Genomic DNA, 15,360 nt, shown 5'->3' with positions numbered 1-15,360 from the left:
CCCTTCCCTTCCCTTCCCTTCCCTTCCCTTCCCTTCCCTTCCCTTCCATCCCCTACCATTCTCAGCCACCAGTTGTGTTTTTCCTCTTTCTCACCCTTCTCCTACTCGACACTAGGAGACCAGATAATGACATTCTCCCTTCCTTCTGAGGTGCAAACGGAAATTGGCCGGAGATGGCACGGTAAGAGATATGGACTTATGCCAGTTTGGAGAAGGACAAGATGGACTGTGCCAACCAGTTCTGGAGTAAAAATGAATACATCTGTGTGCTAAGGACAGCCTCAGAATCTGGAGAAATCAGAATAATAAGCATGATTAGGGAAAACAAACAACAGCAAAAAAATTCTTAACAATGACACTTTATTGAGAGCAAATTGGAGGAAGATCCACTTCTGCAGAAATTCTGCCCACCATCTATCTCTTACACTATAAGTGCTGAAGTGATGGATTGACTGATTTTCCAATTATAATTGCCCTCTCATGGATAAACCACTGCAACACAAACTGCAGATATTGCCTCTTTTTCATTCCCTGTCCGTACTCTCTTATTAATGAATTGTGTAGCATAATGTGTCAGGGAGTGGGCACCAGGAGCACCCTTCAGTGACACCATAAATGACCATCTCTGGAAATAAGTACTCAGTCTTCACACAATGGGCGCAGGAGTCTATTCAGCTTGTTCAATATTTGTTTTCTATTTCAACTCTGTAGAGATGCAATGCCTTGTCAAGAAATGAAATGCCTTGTCAAACTGCAACACATGACTAAAAACTTCTGTTTCTTCTTCTATTCTCTATTTACATAAAATAGTCTCAATATACATGGCAAAAACAAATACACTCTCATATTCAAATGTTATTCCAGTAACTACAGAAGTCTTCTGAAAGCCAAATATCAGAAAGAAGAGGAAACAGCTCCATAAGATAGTCATTAAGAAATAACTGCTCTTTGCAAGATAATTCAAAAGAAAAGTAATAAACGTGTTCTGCACAGAAGAGAAGGGCTAGGGGAGCATTAGGAATGTTGCTAAGTATTTTCTCATGTCTGACTGGTTGTGCTCACCACTGTTGTAATATATTCAGAAGCCTGTAATTAAACGTACACTTCTACGTACACAGGTTATGTTGAAGGCCCTGTGGTGTCATTCACTTTTATTCCCTTCCCTTACCCAAAAAGGTTGAAGATGAGCTAGATGGAAGAACATGGTGAGTGACTGATGATTTCTTTCAAGTGAGTAACAGAGGTAAATTCCTGAAAAAGGAGGTGTTTCAGCCTAAGGAGATCATGGCCTCTACCCATGAGAAAGGGAGACCACAGTAAGCAGTTAGAGAAAAAAGTCTGCATGTTACCCACCTCTACCCACAGACATTTAGATACAGAAAATCTCCTACGACTTCTGCATTTCTGTTGTACAATTAACTGCAAAATTTCCCCTGAAGGCCATCATGAGCTATAACTGGAAGATAAAAGGAGATTAAAAAACAATCAAAATTCTTCCTTCTACTAAACAGATCAGTCATTGTCTGGCTCACCCAGTTTCTGAATATGTGATGGCATTTTGCTTGTCTCCATGTCTCAACCAGTGGTATAACATGTCATATTAGGTATTATAAATACTTACTGTATTAATTGGATTTTCTGGCTGGTAATCAGGTTCTAAAACTCTGAAATAATATTACCATGATGACACTGAGGTTAAACGGACATATTATGAATAGATATGAAGGCACATAAATGCACAGATTTCTCAGGGCTCTTGTTCTCTGCTTTTATAGAAGCCTGCATTAAGGGCTTGGACCCAAACCCTCTGAATCAAGAATACCAGCTATCTGTCCAAACAGTTTTGATTTACATTTTAGAACATATAGTAAGGAAGATATTTGGCTGCATTCAAACATCATTTCAGCTAACATGAACAGAAGTGAAACGCAGAGAATTTGGCAAAAATTATGATACATTAAAAGCCAATTTGATCTTGAATATGTTGTGTTACACAAAACTAAAACCCACACACTCTTCATTGTTTTTCAGGAAGGGAATTGCAGTGAATTTAGATCATCTCTATTTAGCTAACTCTACTACTATAGAACAGTATGCACACTTATTGCATAAGTTTCTGTTTCAGCACGTTCCTGTGCGTCATGTGAAAACTTGTAAAATAGGTAAGAAAAATGTGAGCAACAGAAACTTCTTGACCTTTGAAGAGTAAACGGTGCTGAGTATGATTTCCTTTTGCTTGGAGTGGGTCCAGAACAATGAAAAATTGACCTGGAGTGAGAAAGTCAGGCTCAGGGTGTGGAAATTGCTGCAGGGTTTACTCTGCAATGAGTAAAGACAGAAGTAAATTGGAGTTCCTGGGCATGCTGTCTGAGCTAGAATCACACACAGAATCACAAGGTTGGAAACGACCTACAAGATCATCTAGTCCAACCGTCTCCTCATCACCATTGCCACCACCAGCACTAAAACTAGCTAAACGCACTGCAGGTTGCAGCAAGCAGAAACATGCTCCGTTTCTGCCACTGCCAAATAACTGAAATCATTTGGACTTGGCTTTCATGTTGTATCACAACTGATTGCACGGTGATGATTAGCTTTTCTCTTTCTACCCTCAAAAGCACCTGCCAAAAATAAACACTATTTTTGACAGGACGGCTTCACTGAAGACCTCATCTTCCATATTTTATTATTTTTTTTTAATGGAAGCCTTCCCCACTGGTTAGCGTTTGAATAGTTTCTTCAACATTACACATTCAGATAATATTTCCTGTAAGATTTTTGTCCATGCACTTTGCCCCTGAATTTTTTATCTTTTAATTTTTTATCAGGCCATCACCCTTTTACATTGTTTTTCATAGAATCTGTGTAGCCTAGTGCCTTACTTTGCTTCCCAACTCTACATGACTGTCAATAACCTTGAGATCAGTAGGAAGGGCAAGGTGTCTCTGACTAAGAGCATGCATTTCATATTAAAAAATGAAGTGATGCACAGATAGAATAGATAGAACTGATATGAGTAACAATCATTGTTTTTTATGTAATGAAACAATTTCAGATTCTAAAGAATAGTGCTGGACTCGATGATCCCCATGTCTACCTTCCAACTAGGGATATTTTATGATTCAATGTCTATTTCAGTGTTTTGCTTTATTTAAATTACAATTCAAACTATAATACATTAAACACCACCTCACCAAGGGATATCCTGCAGTCATAAGGACATTGACCTTGCCAGAGGAAACTGTAGAGAAGAGCTGATGTAAAAACGTAGATATAGTCCAATATATTCAGTAAGATTTATTGAAATTTATTATTCTAACAAAAACTCTAGCAGTAAAAAATTTACCTAAACCAATGTCCAAAGCCCTTAACCCACCCAAGCGCCAATATTTCATCTCTTCAACGTTGCCTGTATGTATTTATAGGGAAAGAGAGCTGTCCTTGTGGATTCTTCAATGGATTGAATCCTTCAATGGATTGGGCACAGGCACAAAAGGGCATTTAGCAGCACTGATCCCTGATGATTGGGAGAGGTCTGAAAATTAAAACTGAGGTCAGATATGCAATCTAAATCAGCTTTGATTGCAAGAGAGACAGTAATATCTTCACTGTCTAGCTTGAGTTGTTCTCTCATATTATCAAATTAAGATATGAGCAGGGTGTTCTTAAGGTGGAAGTCTTGTAGTTATTCTATGAAGAATAAAGCTTTTAATCATGTTTTGCCTGCTGTAAAGCAAATCCACCATCAGTGATGATGAACCTTCTGCATGGCGGACGTGATTTGCTGACATACTGTGGAAATCTGAAAACCAAAGCACTTAAAAAGAGAATTTCACTTATCATGAATGTTTCGTGATTTTTGTACTCGCAGAATGTCCTTTAGTAACATATAAAAATGCATAATGCTCATATTACATATCATATTACACTACTGGAAATGGTTATTTGTAGTATATTTTGGCTCAAAGGTTATTTTTTCAATATATACAAATATTTTAAAATATGAGAAAAAAGATTATTTGTAATTTTATACAGCAGTAGTATTATCTGGTAATCTTGTATGTGACTGGATGAAACTGCTGTATTAAAGTGGACAATGAACAGATTTCTTAAAGTTACAGGCAAAGATGCAGTCAGTGTAATTTATAATGTATGAAAATGTAAATAATGCCGTCATGTCTACACAAATGGCTGAAATATATCTGATTTTTTTATTTCCCCTATTTCCCTCCCTTAACTTGACGCACTCTTTTGTCTGTACTGAAGTCAGTGTGTGCAGAACTCTGTAGATGGTGATGATATTCCTTGCTCCATGCTCAGCCTGTACTGTCCTTTCTTCTGGTCAAGCCACTTGCAGGTTGAAGGGCTACATCTGTCCATTCCCTTTTCCCTAATTTGACTGGTTTTGCATATGTAAAGAATTGTCTTTTCCCCCCCCCCCTTTAATCCAGCCTCTCTTGGTTTTAAACTGAGCCAGGGGAGGTTTAGGTTGGATATTAGGAGGAAGTTTTTCAGCCAGAGGGTGGTGAGGCACTGGCACAGGTTGCCCAAGGAGGCTGTGGATGCCCCATCCCTGCAGGCATTCCAGGCCAGGCTGGATGTGGCTCTGGGCAGCCCCATGATATTCTGCTGCTTATTGTATTTTTCTATCGAGTTGGGTAGACTGAAATAAGGTACAGTTTTGCAAGGAAACACAAAAACATGCTACAGTAAAACAAGTAGTGATTATATGGCAATGTAGAAGTGAAGCATTTCACCCTCTCTGTTTTTCCATAGAGGTGACAGGGAGGACTTGAGCTGTCTCAGAAGATGACCTCAGAGCTCATTTATATCCCATTCTCTGTAATTATGGCGTGGTTCTGACCTCAGTTGCATTGGTGCCCATGCGACATTTTAGCTACTTTATCTTTTCTCAAGTGACAAAGACATTTTACCTTCAGGTAAATTCTCTGCTATTCCCGTATCGGCAGTTTATCTCCTTGTTTTTGTCTATAGGTACATCACAGCTCCACTAGATGGCAGCCAGGACCTTCACAGATCTGATCCCATGGAAACCAGATCGTGGTTCCCTCCACACTTATCAGTTAAAATGCTCTAATCAATCAATGCATTCTATCATCATCTTTCCAATGAGACTCATTACATTCAGTACAGCACCAATGGACTCCACTATCCATCCTACAGCCACGACATTACAACTCTTTTTTTTTTCCCTTTCTACTTGCCTTACTTCTCCGAAATGATCACAAAGGCACTTGGAGGGCTTCCCTCACAGAAATTTCATGTGTTTTCATTAGATATCCTCGTAGAGAAACGCAAAGCTGAAGCAGGCATGCCAACTCAGGACATCCCTTAAATAGGCTGAGTGTGGATTCTGGCATGGTTGAATCTTGAGCTCGCCCCAGGTATGGTCTGCAGGCTCCTCTGCTCCCAGGTAATGGTGATTAGGGCAAGAAGTGATGGCCTTAGGTTTCAGGGGCGGTTCAGGTTGGGTAATAGTAAAAACATTCATTGGGATGTGGCACTTGGGGACACAGTCAGTGAGAAAGGTGGGGGTGGGTTTGGGGGTCTCAGAGGTATTTTCCAACCTGAATGGTTCTCTGATTCTATGATTCTATGAAAGGGAATACGTTACAATCTCTTTGGGGACTGCCAAGTCTCTTTGCATTGATGCTGGGAGCATCTGGGAGGAGAAGGGATTCTGTGAGGCTTTTCCTTCCCATTTGGGCAGATGATGGAGAAGCAAGCAGATGGCAAAGCTGACAAAGCAAAAGCAGAATCACTTGTATGTATCAATCAGTACCTCAGAGCTAGTGGCTGAGAGAAAACCACTCCTGCCAGTGTATTCCACCAAGCAGCAGGTGTGGATGCATCTTGTGTACAAGCAGCAGTATTGCTGTGATTGCAGAGAGCCCAACTGAAGCCACAAAATCCACCTGAGTTGCCAGGAAACAAAAATAAATTGAATTAAGATGTGGTCTGTGCTTGGTGCTGCAGTAGTATGGCTGTTTGTAAGGGTAGGAAATGACCTCAAAGCTGTACAGGGTGACTTGTGACAGTGGAGGATGCATGTGTTAAATCAGGTCCCCAAATCAGTTTCTTTTTCTTTAGACTTGTGACAAAATTTCTGTGTTTATTTTGTTCTACTCATGCATTTATGTTACTTTCACATGTTTTAAGGCTTTTTTTGAGAGAGGAACTTGTGGGCTCCTAGCGTGCCTGAAATGGGGCCTGAAATGGGGGATTCTGATTCTAGGAGGCCTTGGTTTGGCCATGGATTCATTTTAAAAACAAGTATTTTGGATGTTTATGGGTGGGCTCAGCAGAAAGAATGAGCAAAGAGTAAATTTTATGCTTAGAGGAGTGTTAATAGAATGATTTTCTGCATGTCACCATCACTGATTGCAAAGCTGTCATATATTCTGCAGGGGACTTAAGGAAAATTGTTCCAGTTCTGACTGAAAAAAGATTTTTCACTTTTTTTTTCTGATACAGAAAAGGCTGCAACAACTGAAGCATTGAAAACATTAACTTACTGTTCCCTTTGTAACTAAAGTTAGGTGGAATATTTTTGAAAAGTCAATGTTTTATCAAAAAATGGACTTTTTTTCTACTGATTTTGCAATCTTTGAAATGTTTTTGAAGAATTCTTGTATCCTTGGATAAAAGTCTGCACTGGTTGCAGAAAATAACTCAACCTGCTCACTTGAGGTTGCCCATGTGCTCGGGTCTCTTCTTGGAAGAGGGATTTTGTTAATTCAGTGCATGGTATTTTGTATGGTTGGTTTTGGTGTTTGGTTTTTTGGTTTTTTTTTTGGTGTCATTGTTAATGTGGAAATGGCTCTTGTAATTCTGATCAGGAAACATAGGGGTGCACTGCAGTGTTCCCTTGTGACCATTTTTATTTCTTGATTAATTCGTTGTAGATATGCTTGCTGTGGGAATGGTGTGTTCGAAGTGGGAGGACGAACCTCTTACTGTTAGATGGTCATTAGATCTCCAGTACCAGCAGCATGAATACACTTGATACCTGTTCATATCATGGCTTCCCTCTTTGAGCTATCCAGAGAATCTCAAAGTTTTGGTTTGCTTATTATTTTTTCCAGGACTTAAGCTAAATGGGCACTTATTTGTTTTGCTGGTGTGTGGCATTTGCTTTGCTTTGCTGTTTCTGGCAAGTGCCTGGGCATGGGACATGGGACATGATCACAGAATCACAGAATCACAAGGTTGGAAATGATCTGCAAGATCATCTGGTCCAACCACCCTCCCATTCCTATCAGTACCACAAGCACTAAACCACATCACGCAGCTTCTCATCCAGACACCTCTTGAACACTGCCAGGGACAGAGACTCCACCACCTCCCTGTGCAGCCATTGCAGTGCCTGACCACCCTTTGAGAGAAAAAGTTTCTCCTCATATCCAACCTAAACCTCCTCTGGTACAACTTCTGGCCATTTCCTCAGGTCCTACTATTTGCCTGGGAGAAGAGGCCAGACCCTTTTGCACCACAGCCTCCCTTCAGGAAGTTTACAGTGCAATGAGGTCTGCCCTGAGCTCCTCTTCTCCATGATGCATCAATGCCTGCACTGTCTACTCTCATCCCTCACCTTTTTGTTCATGTTTTCCTTCCCAGAAGCTCAGTGACAAAAGGGAAGTAGCTTTTAATGACTGGTCAGCTTTCAATCTCAATCTCTCTGCTTTAAAAGCTTTGGGAAAAAAAATAGAAATGCTTTTAATAAAGTAGCAGCTACTGGAACACCAGTAGCAATCTTTCGTCCCGGAGACACACCAGAGAATATAATTTAATTTCATTAATTCATAGCCTATATGTTCTCTTGCCTATTTTTATATATACACATTTTTCCCTTTTCTTCCACCCCCCACTTTCTTTTGGCACTTGCATTTATCAGCTATTTGAGAACAATTCTGATGCTTTTAGCAGGAAGCAGTGAGCAGCAAGAGAACTGCCAGAACATTGGAACCTTGACTTCTGATGCGTGATGGAGGGAAACATTTGGTGAGTCATATAATGGCATATTGAGACAAAAAGAAGCTAAATTCCTCTAATATTTTTCTGCTCTTTGCTTCACAGGTGACCGCTCAGGATTTGGTAATGTACTACATTTCTATCAGTACTATCCTTGTCTTTCTTCATAGCTGCATATTTGAGCAATGAAATATGAAAATAGCAGAAAGCAAAATGAAATAATGTTTCCATCAGAGATGACTGGAAAATTGTTTTTGGTGCTTTCTTGGCTGTTTTGAGAGGTCAGTGCATGTGTCAAAAAATCTTTACTCCATGAAAGCAAGGCGTTTTGTAAAGACTATTGATTTCGGAGAGGGATTTTTGACCTCATGCTGGAATGTTTGACTAGTCTGAAAAAGACCCAGATTTCAGACCCATCAACTGAGGTACAAATTTATCTCATGAAATCGTTTTGAATGCTTTACTTTTTCATCTTTAGGTCTCCCATGAGCTGTTGGTGTAAGGATTTACTTGACGTTGTCCTCCTTGTGGAAAAACAACAGTTCACAAATACAGGTTGCTCTTAAGCCATTTGAAACCATTGACCTGAAACTTTGATTCTGGAAGAAGGCTTCTGGAGAAAAATTTAATTATTCCTTTCCTTTTTCTCAATGAGGAAAAAATAGAGCTAATTTTTTAGCAATATAGAAATATTAAGGAGATGCACACACTTTTCCAGAATTACCTTATTTAATACTTATGTTGTTTTACCTATATAAAGATGTTTCCTTTCCTGTATATTCATTTTGCTTTTCTGTTCCTCTTCACATCTATTTATCTGAGTGCTTCTAGTCTGAGCTCTCCTGGCTCACGCTTCCCCCTTTCTGATACACTTTTCAATATTATTTCGGGGAAAAATCTACACAACACTAAAATGACTGTGTTGGGTTTTGCCTGTCCTAGATCAGAAATTCTGTTATGTATAGTTGGGTTTTGTTTGATCCAAAGCAAAGTGTTTCACAGGCTTCCTTTGTGATCAACATGTAGGCAGTGCCAAGGGATGGTCTTTTTTTTACTAAGGAAAACATTGGAGACACCCAAGATAAGGGGACAGGGCTCTGAGCACCTGATGGGGCTCTGTTCATCACAAGGATTGAGACTAGATGGCCTTTAAGGATCCCTTCAGCTCAAACAATTCTACAATTCTATGATTCTATGATTCTATGCAAGACAAGGGATCAACCACACTCCTGGTATTCCTCCCCAGTGGCTTTAAAGGAGTTCTGCCTCTAAATGAGATTCTTAATTTTTAGGTATGTGACCTTAAATGTCTAAATTACAGCATATGAATCCCAATTCCAGAACTGGGACTTCTACCTTTATTATCTTTATTTGTAAGAGTGGGTTTTCATTGTGTTGGGGTTTTTATTTATTTATTTATTTTGGGTTTGTTTTCTTTTTCCACTGAACTTTCAGAAGGGAATTGACTAAATGCTCTACTCTATCACATTCATCTCGGAAAAACAAGGCAGGTAAGATACTGAGTATGAGAAGGAAAACTGAAGGAGAAACAGAATAAAGAGCAGAGGTGCTCTGTGAGACTTTGCCGTTACAGAAGGAGGAAAAAGAAAGGAAGAAAAGGAGAAAGGCCCACTGGAGTAAGCATTAAGTGGGAGATGAAAGATCAACACAAGTTTTGTAAGCTGCCAGTGTGTGTGATATCTTGTCACTTGGATGTTTCTGACTTCACCTTGAAACCCAGGTATAATTATCATTTTTGTTCAGCAATTTAGGTGTTTATCTTAATCTCCTAGCTAGTCTGAGAACAGCACCCTAAGACAGACTGAGATTACTGGTGGGGACTATTGACACTTGTGGTAGAATGGAGATGTAGGTGTTTGCAATCTTCAGCTGTGCTATGCGGTAAAGCAAGGCTCTACCAAGCAAGCTGGATAGAGTCTGTGAGGATTCATCCAGTAGCACTGCTGCTACTATGGAAACATGCTTCTCTGTTGTTGCAGTTGAGAAAAATACGACTTTATTTTTTATGTCTTTCTGGGTGGTTAGAAGCCACAAGCAACTTTTCATTCTAGTCTCTCCCTGTAGGATCTTCTCAGGAGGATGCAAATGAAAGCATGAAGACTTCAAAGAGGCTCAGAAAAAATGAAGACAGAGAATGAGAGCACAGAAGAAACTGAAGCAGCAGAATCTTCTTCGATGAGACATTCCTTTTGAAATTTGTGCAAAGAGAATGCAGCTTTGTAAAGGGAGCTGAGCATAATCCTAAACACTGGTGAGAATGCTTGGACAATGAAGGCAAGCTGCTTAATTATATATGTAAACTGCAAAACAATTAATTGAAATGTCCCCATAGAGCGTTATTGCAGTCTCTGTCCTCCTAAATAACAGAGGGCCTGAATTAGAAGATATTCTTTGTATGTAAGTGCTGCATAGGTGACAAGAGAGATTTTTCAGAGTTGCATAATAGATTTTGATGTATAAATCACACTACATAGCAATTAAGTTAACACTGCTAATTGCTGTGGACATGTTTTAAACCTTCCACTTACACTACATTTTAAAATTTAGACATTGCTTCAGAGAAGGCTGTGGTAGCAGGAGCATGTGCAGGAAGCCTTCAGATTTGTAAAAGAGGACTTAGTGAGTGATGAAGATAAATTAGTCCAAACAAGCAAGCAAATGAAGATCTTTTAGATTCCATTAGCTATTTAGGAGCTAGAAATCAAATCTAAGCTTGTTGTGCAGATTCTCTATAGTGACTAAAATGAAATGATATCCAGAACTTCCCACCTGTATTTCATCTACTCTCTGTTAGTCACATCTCAAGGAAGATTGAGTTGATATTTGGAAGACCATAGAAACATCCTAGAAGTGTAACCTGGAAAAGGCACTTATCTCTTAGATGAGTTCAGTTCCATCACTCCTGTCTGCCCAAACCAGTGAGACAGATGTTTTCAGAATTATGGTTAACCTACATGTGCAGTTCATGGTGAATGAGAGTGGAACATGCTCAGAATCTCCAAGTACCAGAGTAGAAATGCAGAAATGAGGAAAACTTCAGATTTATGAATTGCATTCACTTTCAGATGATTGGCATTTTGCTTCTGAGCTTTCATTGACCTTAAAGTTTTATTTTCCTTAATAAAGAAACACTTATAATGTATATAAATTGAAATTTCTTCAGAAGCCGAGAAAGCCTACCTACAAAAGACAACCAACAGAAGATATGTACATTATTTATTTTCCCTAGAGGACGGGTGTAAACCAGATTAATTACTTTTGCCAAGCAGCTGCTGACAAGTTGACCTCAGCTGTTATTATAACCATTAAGTTTCTCAGAGCAAGGTCATTAATCAATCAGTTCATTAGACTTGTAATCTTGACATCTGAAACAATCAAGGAGCAGCAGATCTACTCATCTACCTGTCTATTCTTCTACCTATTTGTGTCTTCTACATAGCAAGCAATCTATCTCTCTATCATTTATCTACTCACCTACCTACTTCTCTAATAAGCAGTATTTTATAAAGCATCTTTTTAGGTGGTAATGACATGACACTCTTAAGCCAGTTGAGCATCATGGTTTTCTTTTGCCTGATGGGTCAGCCCAGTGCTATTTCCTCTCCATAGAGTGAGTTGCACGAAAATAAAAGCTGGAAGAAAGGAAACTGAAAAGAATTGGCATTCAGATGAGCTGAAGCAGAAAAGATGAAAGAAGCATAATGGAACATCAGTGTAGGGAATTTCCTTTCCATTTCTAGGAGCTTTTGTATATGAAGGATAAGCATTTTAGCTTTCTTTATGGTGCAATTAATCAGGACTTCATTACAGATTCAGTCACAAATAGGTATTGTCAACAGCTGTTTACATTAGTATATTGCATAAGTCATCTCTCTACTGAATAATCAAGTGGAGAGTCCTGGTCAGAAAAGACCCTTCCTTCCCCTTTCCATGCATGTTAGACCTGTTGTCTTCAAGGCTACTGTTCATGGAACAAGACAGTCCTCAGTGGCCAAATAGCAGAGAGGATAGTAATAAAAATAATAGTGGCCAAAGAGCAGAGAGGAAAACTCAAGAATTGTTCATATTCTGAATGTCAGCAAAGCTTTTCCATGTGTTACCAACTAATGAGAGAAAAGGACGATTTACAAAAATGCTCCTGTAAATCAAGCATTTCTCCATCAAACACCTTCCAAGAAGTGTAAAAGAGCCAATTTATTTGCTCTTTTTGTTAATGAATAATTGAAGACATTAAGGGAGGAATAATAATATGAATTTAGACCAGTTTTTATCCTTTCCTTACCTAAGTAATTATTTTAGATATTTATGCAGTCTGCTCCTATGAAAGCAATCTGTCTTCTCACTAGCAGACTTTATAACTAATGACTTTGTAACTCCCTGAAACAACTCCTGCTGAGATCTAAGTCCTTTTCTTTATGTTTTTGCCAGAGTAGATGCAAATGTGAATGCACATCTTTCCTTTTGGCAGTCACAACTGTAAAAGAATTCTTTCTCTAGTTTTATACAGACTCCTGTCTAAGAAGGAAGACAGATTTGGAAAATCCTATAAATCAAGATACCAAATGCCAGAGAGAGAAACACAGAAGTGAGGGACAAAGACCCCTCACAAAGAAACTTCAGTGTTCTGTTGTTCTTTTTGAATCAACCGGGCATGGATGATGGAAAATGGCATTGACAATAAACAGGAGTTTCACATTTATTATGCTTCCCCAGCTTTACAAAATGATTCAGGTTGATGTGATGATTGATTACAGTTAATTTTATCATCAGAGCTCTCCACTTAAATAAACAGCATATGCTTCAAGTATTTTGCCAAAGGTCCTCCTTATCAAGCATGCAATTCACTGCACCAAATTGTAAATATATAAAAGTTGCATATCTCAGTTTATGTTACTCTCTCTCTTTTTTTTTTGTAGTCCCCTCCCAGAGAGAAGTAGGCACTTACAGAAAACATTTTTTTTCTTAGCAGTAGGCAAATCATCCTGTTGTGCTATTTCTTTCTCTCCAGTGAATATGAAGAGGCCCCAGGATGCCTAATTCAGGCTTTGACAGGTAACTTGCCTATATCAGAGTAAATTGATCTTACATAAGTATAGAAAGAGCAATATAGACACAGAGTAAATTAGACTGAATGAGTCTTTTTAACTAACAAAGATGAAATCAAAAGATTTATCAAAAAATATGTTATGCTTCAATGTCAAGGGCAAGAATTAAACCCAGCTCTTCAGAGAACCATCCCATTATAATACAGAGACATAACAAGTCAAAATGTATGATTAGCTGTTTCTCCAGAGTGAGAAAAGTGAGATGTGATGAAGTGAAAAGAGAATCAGGTACTGGTGCTAAGTACAAGACTTCAGGCCAAAAACAAAACTGCCAGAAACAGAAAGAAAAACAAATGTTCTCTGAGCATCAAATTCTTTTTTATTTGTTACATTTCCTTCTTCAGAAGACAAGAGAAAACTTGTAGGCCTCACTATAATAGATTCTTAGGATAATGTACCACTGAAAGCTGTTGTCCAAAACAGACAGAACAAGACCTTCTATGTTCACATCCTACCCCATTTGTGGATAGCAGTTATCATCTCAAAATTAGTGGCCTTTTCTCAGTTTTCTGTATGAGAAGGAACTGTTACCACAGCTGTGAAGAGGTTAATGACCTGCAAATATTTTCCCGGCTAAAAGCAGATATATTATATTTCTGGACTCTAGGAACAGAATCTTGTTTACATTTGTATATTGTGTCGATACCCCCATTATTGTCAGTAGGGACACAGAGTTTGATTTAGCTGTGATTTCATAGGTGTGTGTCCAGTGATAGTGGAGATCTCCTTGGATGTCTGATGTCTGCGACTCACTGCTAGACCTAAGGGGCCAAGAGAAAACCCAAAAGGCCAGGATACATTCAGAAGAATACCTAATTCTTATGGTTCTGTGACTGAATCAAGACTCAAAGAGAGCTACTAATCTGATCCTAACATACTGGCCTGCACCTAGTGAATGGAACAGCTCTTTAGGCTCTGTTATATTGTTTGTAATGAAATTTGAGGCACTGCACATACATAGATATCTGCATTTAGAAAATTGTATTTGTGTAATTATTTAATCTATAAAAATGAGTTCCAGCTGTATGTAAGAATAACCCCACATAAAGTATCCAGAAATACATGTTTTTAACAAGAACCACTGACTACTGTTTGAAAGAAAGAGGTCTCTGCTTGCACAAGAAATGCTCTTTCAAACAAGGCTCACTATTAATAATATTCACATAATCTTTTGGCAGTAGGATTACAATCATTACCAAGTTATTTAACTGCCACCCAGACAGAGATCATTAATCTATGAAGCAGCTTACCAAGTATACCTAAAAGGTTGCTGAGATAATCCATACCGATTATCCACCAACAATTCCTCACTGCAGTTGAAAAATGGATACAAGGATATGCATATAAAATTTTTAAGTCTTATAATTTCCTTCCTGCTCCTTCCTGCAGTAGATAAACTTGCTTTTTGTCCAAATGAACATTTCGGGATCTAATCTTTTAATCTGTAAAAGAGCAGAAGTTTTTCTTGTACTTATTATTGGATTTAAGCCAGTGGATAGAGAAAATTCTGACAAGTTCCCTCCCAATAACTTGCAGTACTTTGAGAGCTAAAGTTCTTAAGATACTTAACTATAAGAAATTTAGCCTCTGAGGCAGTTCTTGCTTTAAATTAGTCAAAGCTCACTATAATTTCAATTAGTACTCTTGAATTCTGCATACACACTAAATTCTGGGAAATATGATGAGGAAGTAACTTAGGATAATTCAATGATGATGTAACACGTCATATCATTAATTTTATACATTGATTAATAGTGCCCATAGAACCTCAGCAATTATTTCACATCTGTGGCTGCTATGATATAGTGCAGTCTCGGAGAAATGAAGGTCCAAGGGACAGTCATATGTGAATAACTCATTAGGATCAGTCATTATTTCTGATTGTGTAGCCACAATATGTTTGTTTTCCTTAGCAGGTCCTAAAAATTTGAGCAGTTTGGGTTTTTTATGGATCCATTTTGGAAAATATCTTTCTGCCTTTCTTCAGGTAGAGAAATACAGAATTATTATTAGTGAGGACAGCACAAAGAAAGCAGAAAGGAGACTGCTCTTAAAATAGATACTGAACGACTGTTGTTGTCATCCCTTTTGTTTGTGCAGTAGTACAAGGTTGTATTATTTCTTCATGTTGGCAGTTCTTTAGCAGCATGTAAGAGAATAAGATAAAGCATATACAGGCTACATAGAAATGGAGAGAAGAGGAGAGGAGAGGAGAGGAGAGGAGAGGAGAGGAGAGGAGAGG

The 15,360-nt window shown here is 38.5% G+C and overlaps 1 protein-coding gene and 1 long non-coding RNA gene across 2 annotated transcripts in view; both read left to right on the top strand.

Annotated features, from left to right (window-relative positions):
• Positions 1-1,113, top strand: part of GHRHR (growth hormone releasing hormone receptor) — an 18,375-nt gene extending 17,262 nt beyond the window's left edge. The window contains exon 13 of the mRNA XM_042889235.1: positions 151-1,113. Coding sequence (XP_042745169.1) covers positions 151-273 — 123 coding nt within the window. The 3' untranslated portion in view covers positions 274-1,113. The remainder of the gene's footprint in view (positions 1-150) is intronic.
• Positions 1,114-8,233: 7,120 nt separating this feature from the next.
• Positions 8,234-15,360, top strand: part of LOC122189828 — a 19,576-nt gene continuing 12,449 nt past the window's right edge. Inside the window, exons 1-2 of the long non-coding RNA XR_006181988.1 lie at positions 8,234-10,264; positions 13,022-13,065. This is a non-coding gene — a long non-coding RNA (uncharacterized LOC122189828). The remainder of the gene's footprint in view (positions 10,265-13,021; positions 13,066-15,360) is intronic.

Source organism: Lagopus leucura, unplaced genomic scaffold (genome assembly GCF_019238085.1).
Source record: "Lagopus leucura isolate 7727_CA_CO unplaced genomic scaffold, USGS_WTPT01 Super-Scaffold_100157, whole genome shotgun sequence".
Classification (NCBI taxonomy): domain Eukaryota; kingdom Metazoa; phylum Chordata; class Aves; order Galliformes; family Phasianidae; genus Lagopus; species Lagopus leucura.
The sequence above is the reverse complement of the archived record's forward strand: the minus strand, read 5'-3'. Positions and strand labels throughout refer to the sequence as shown.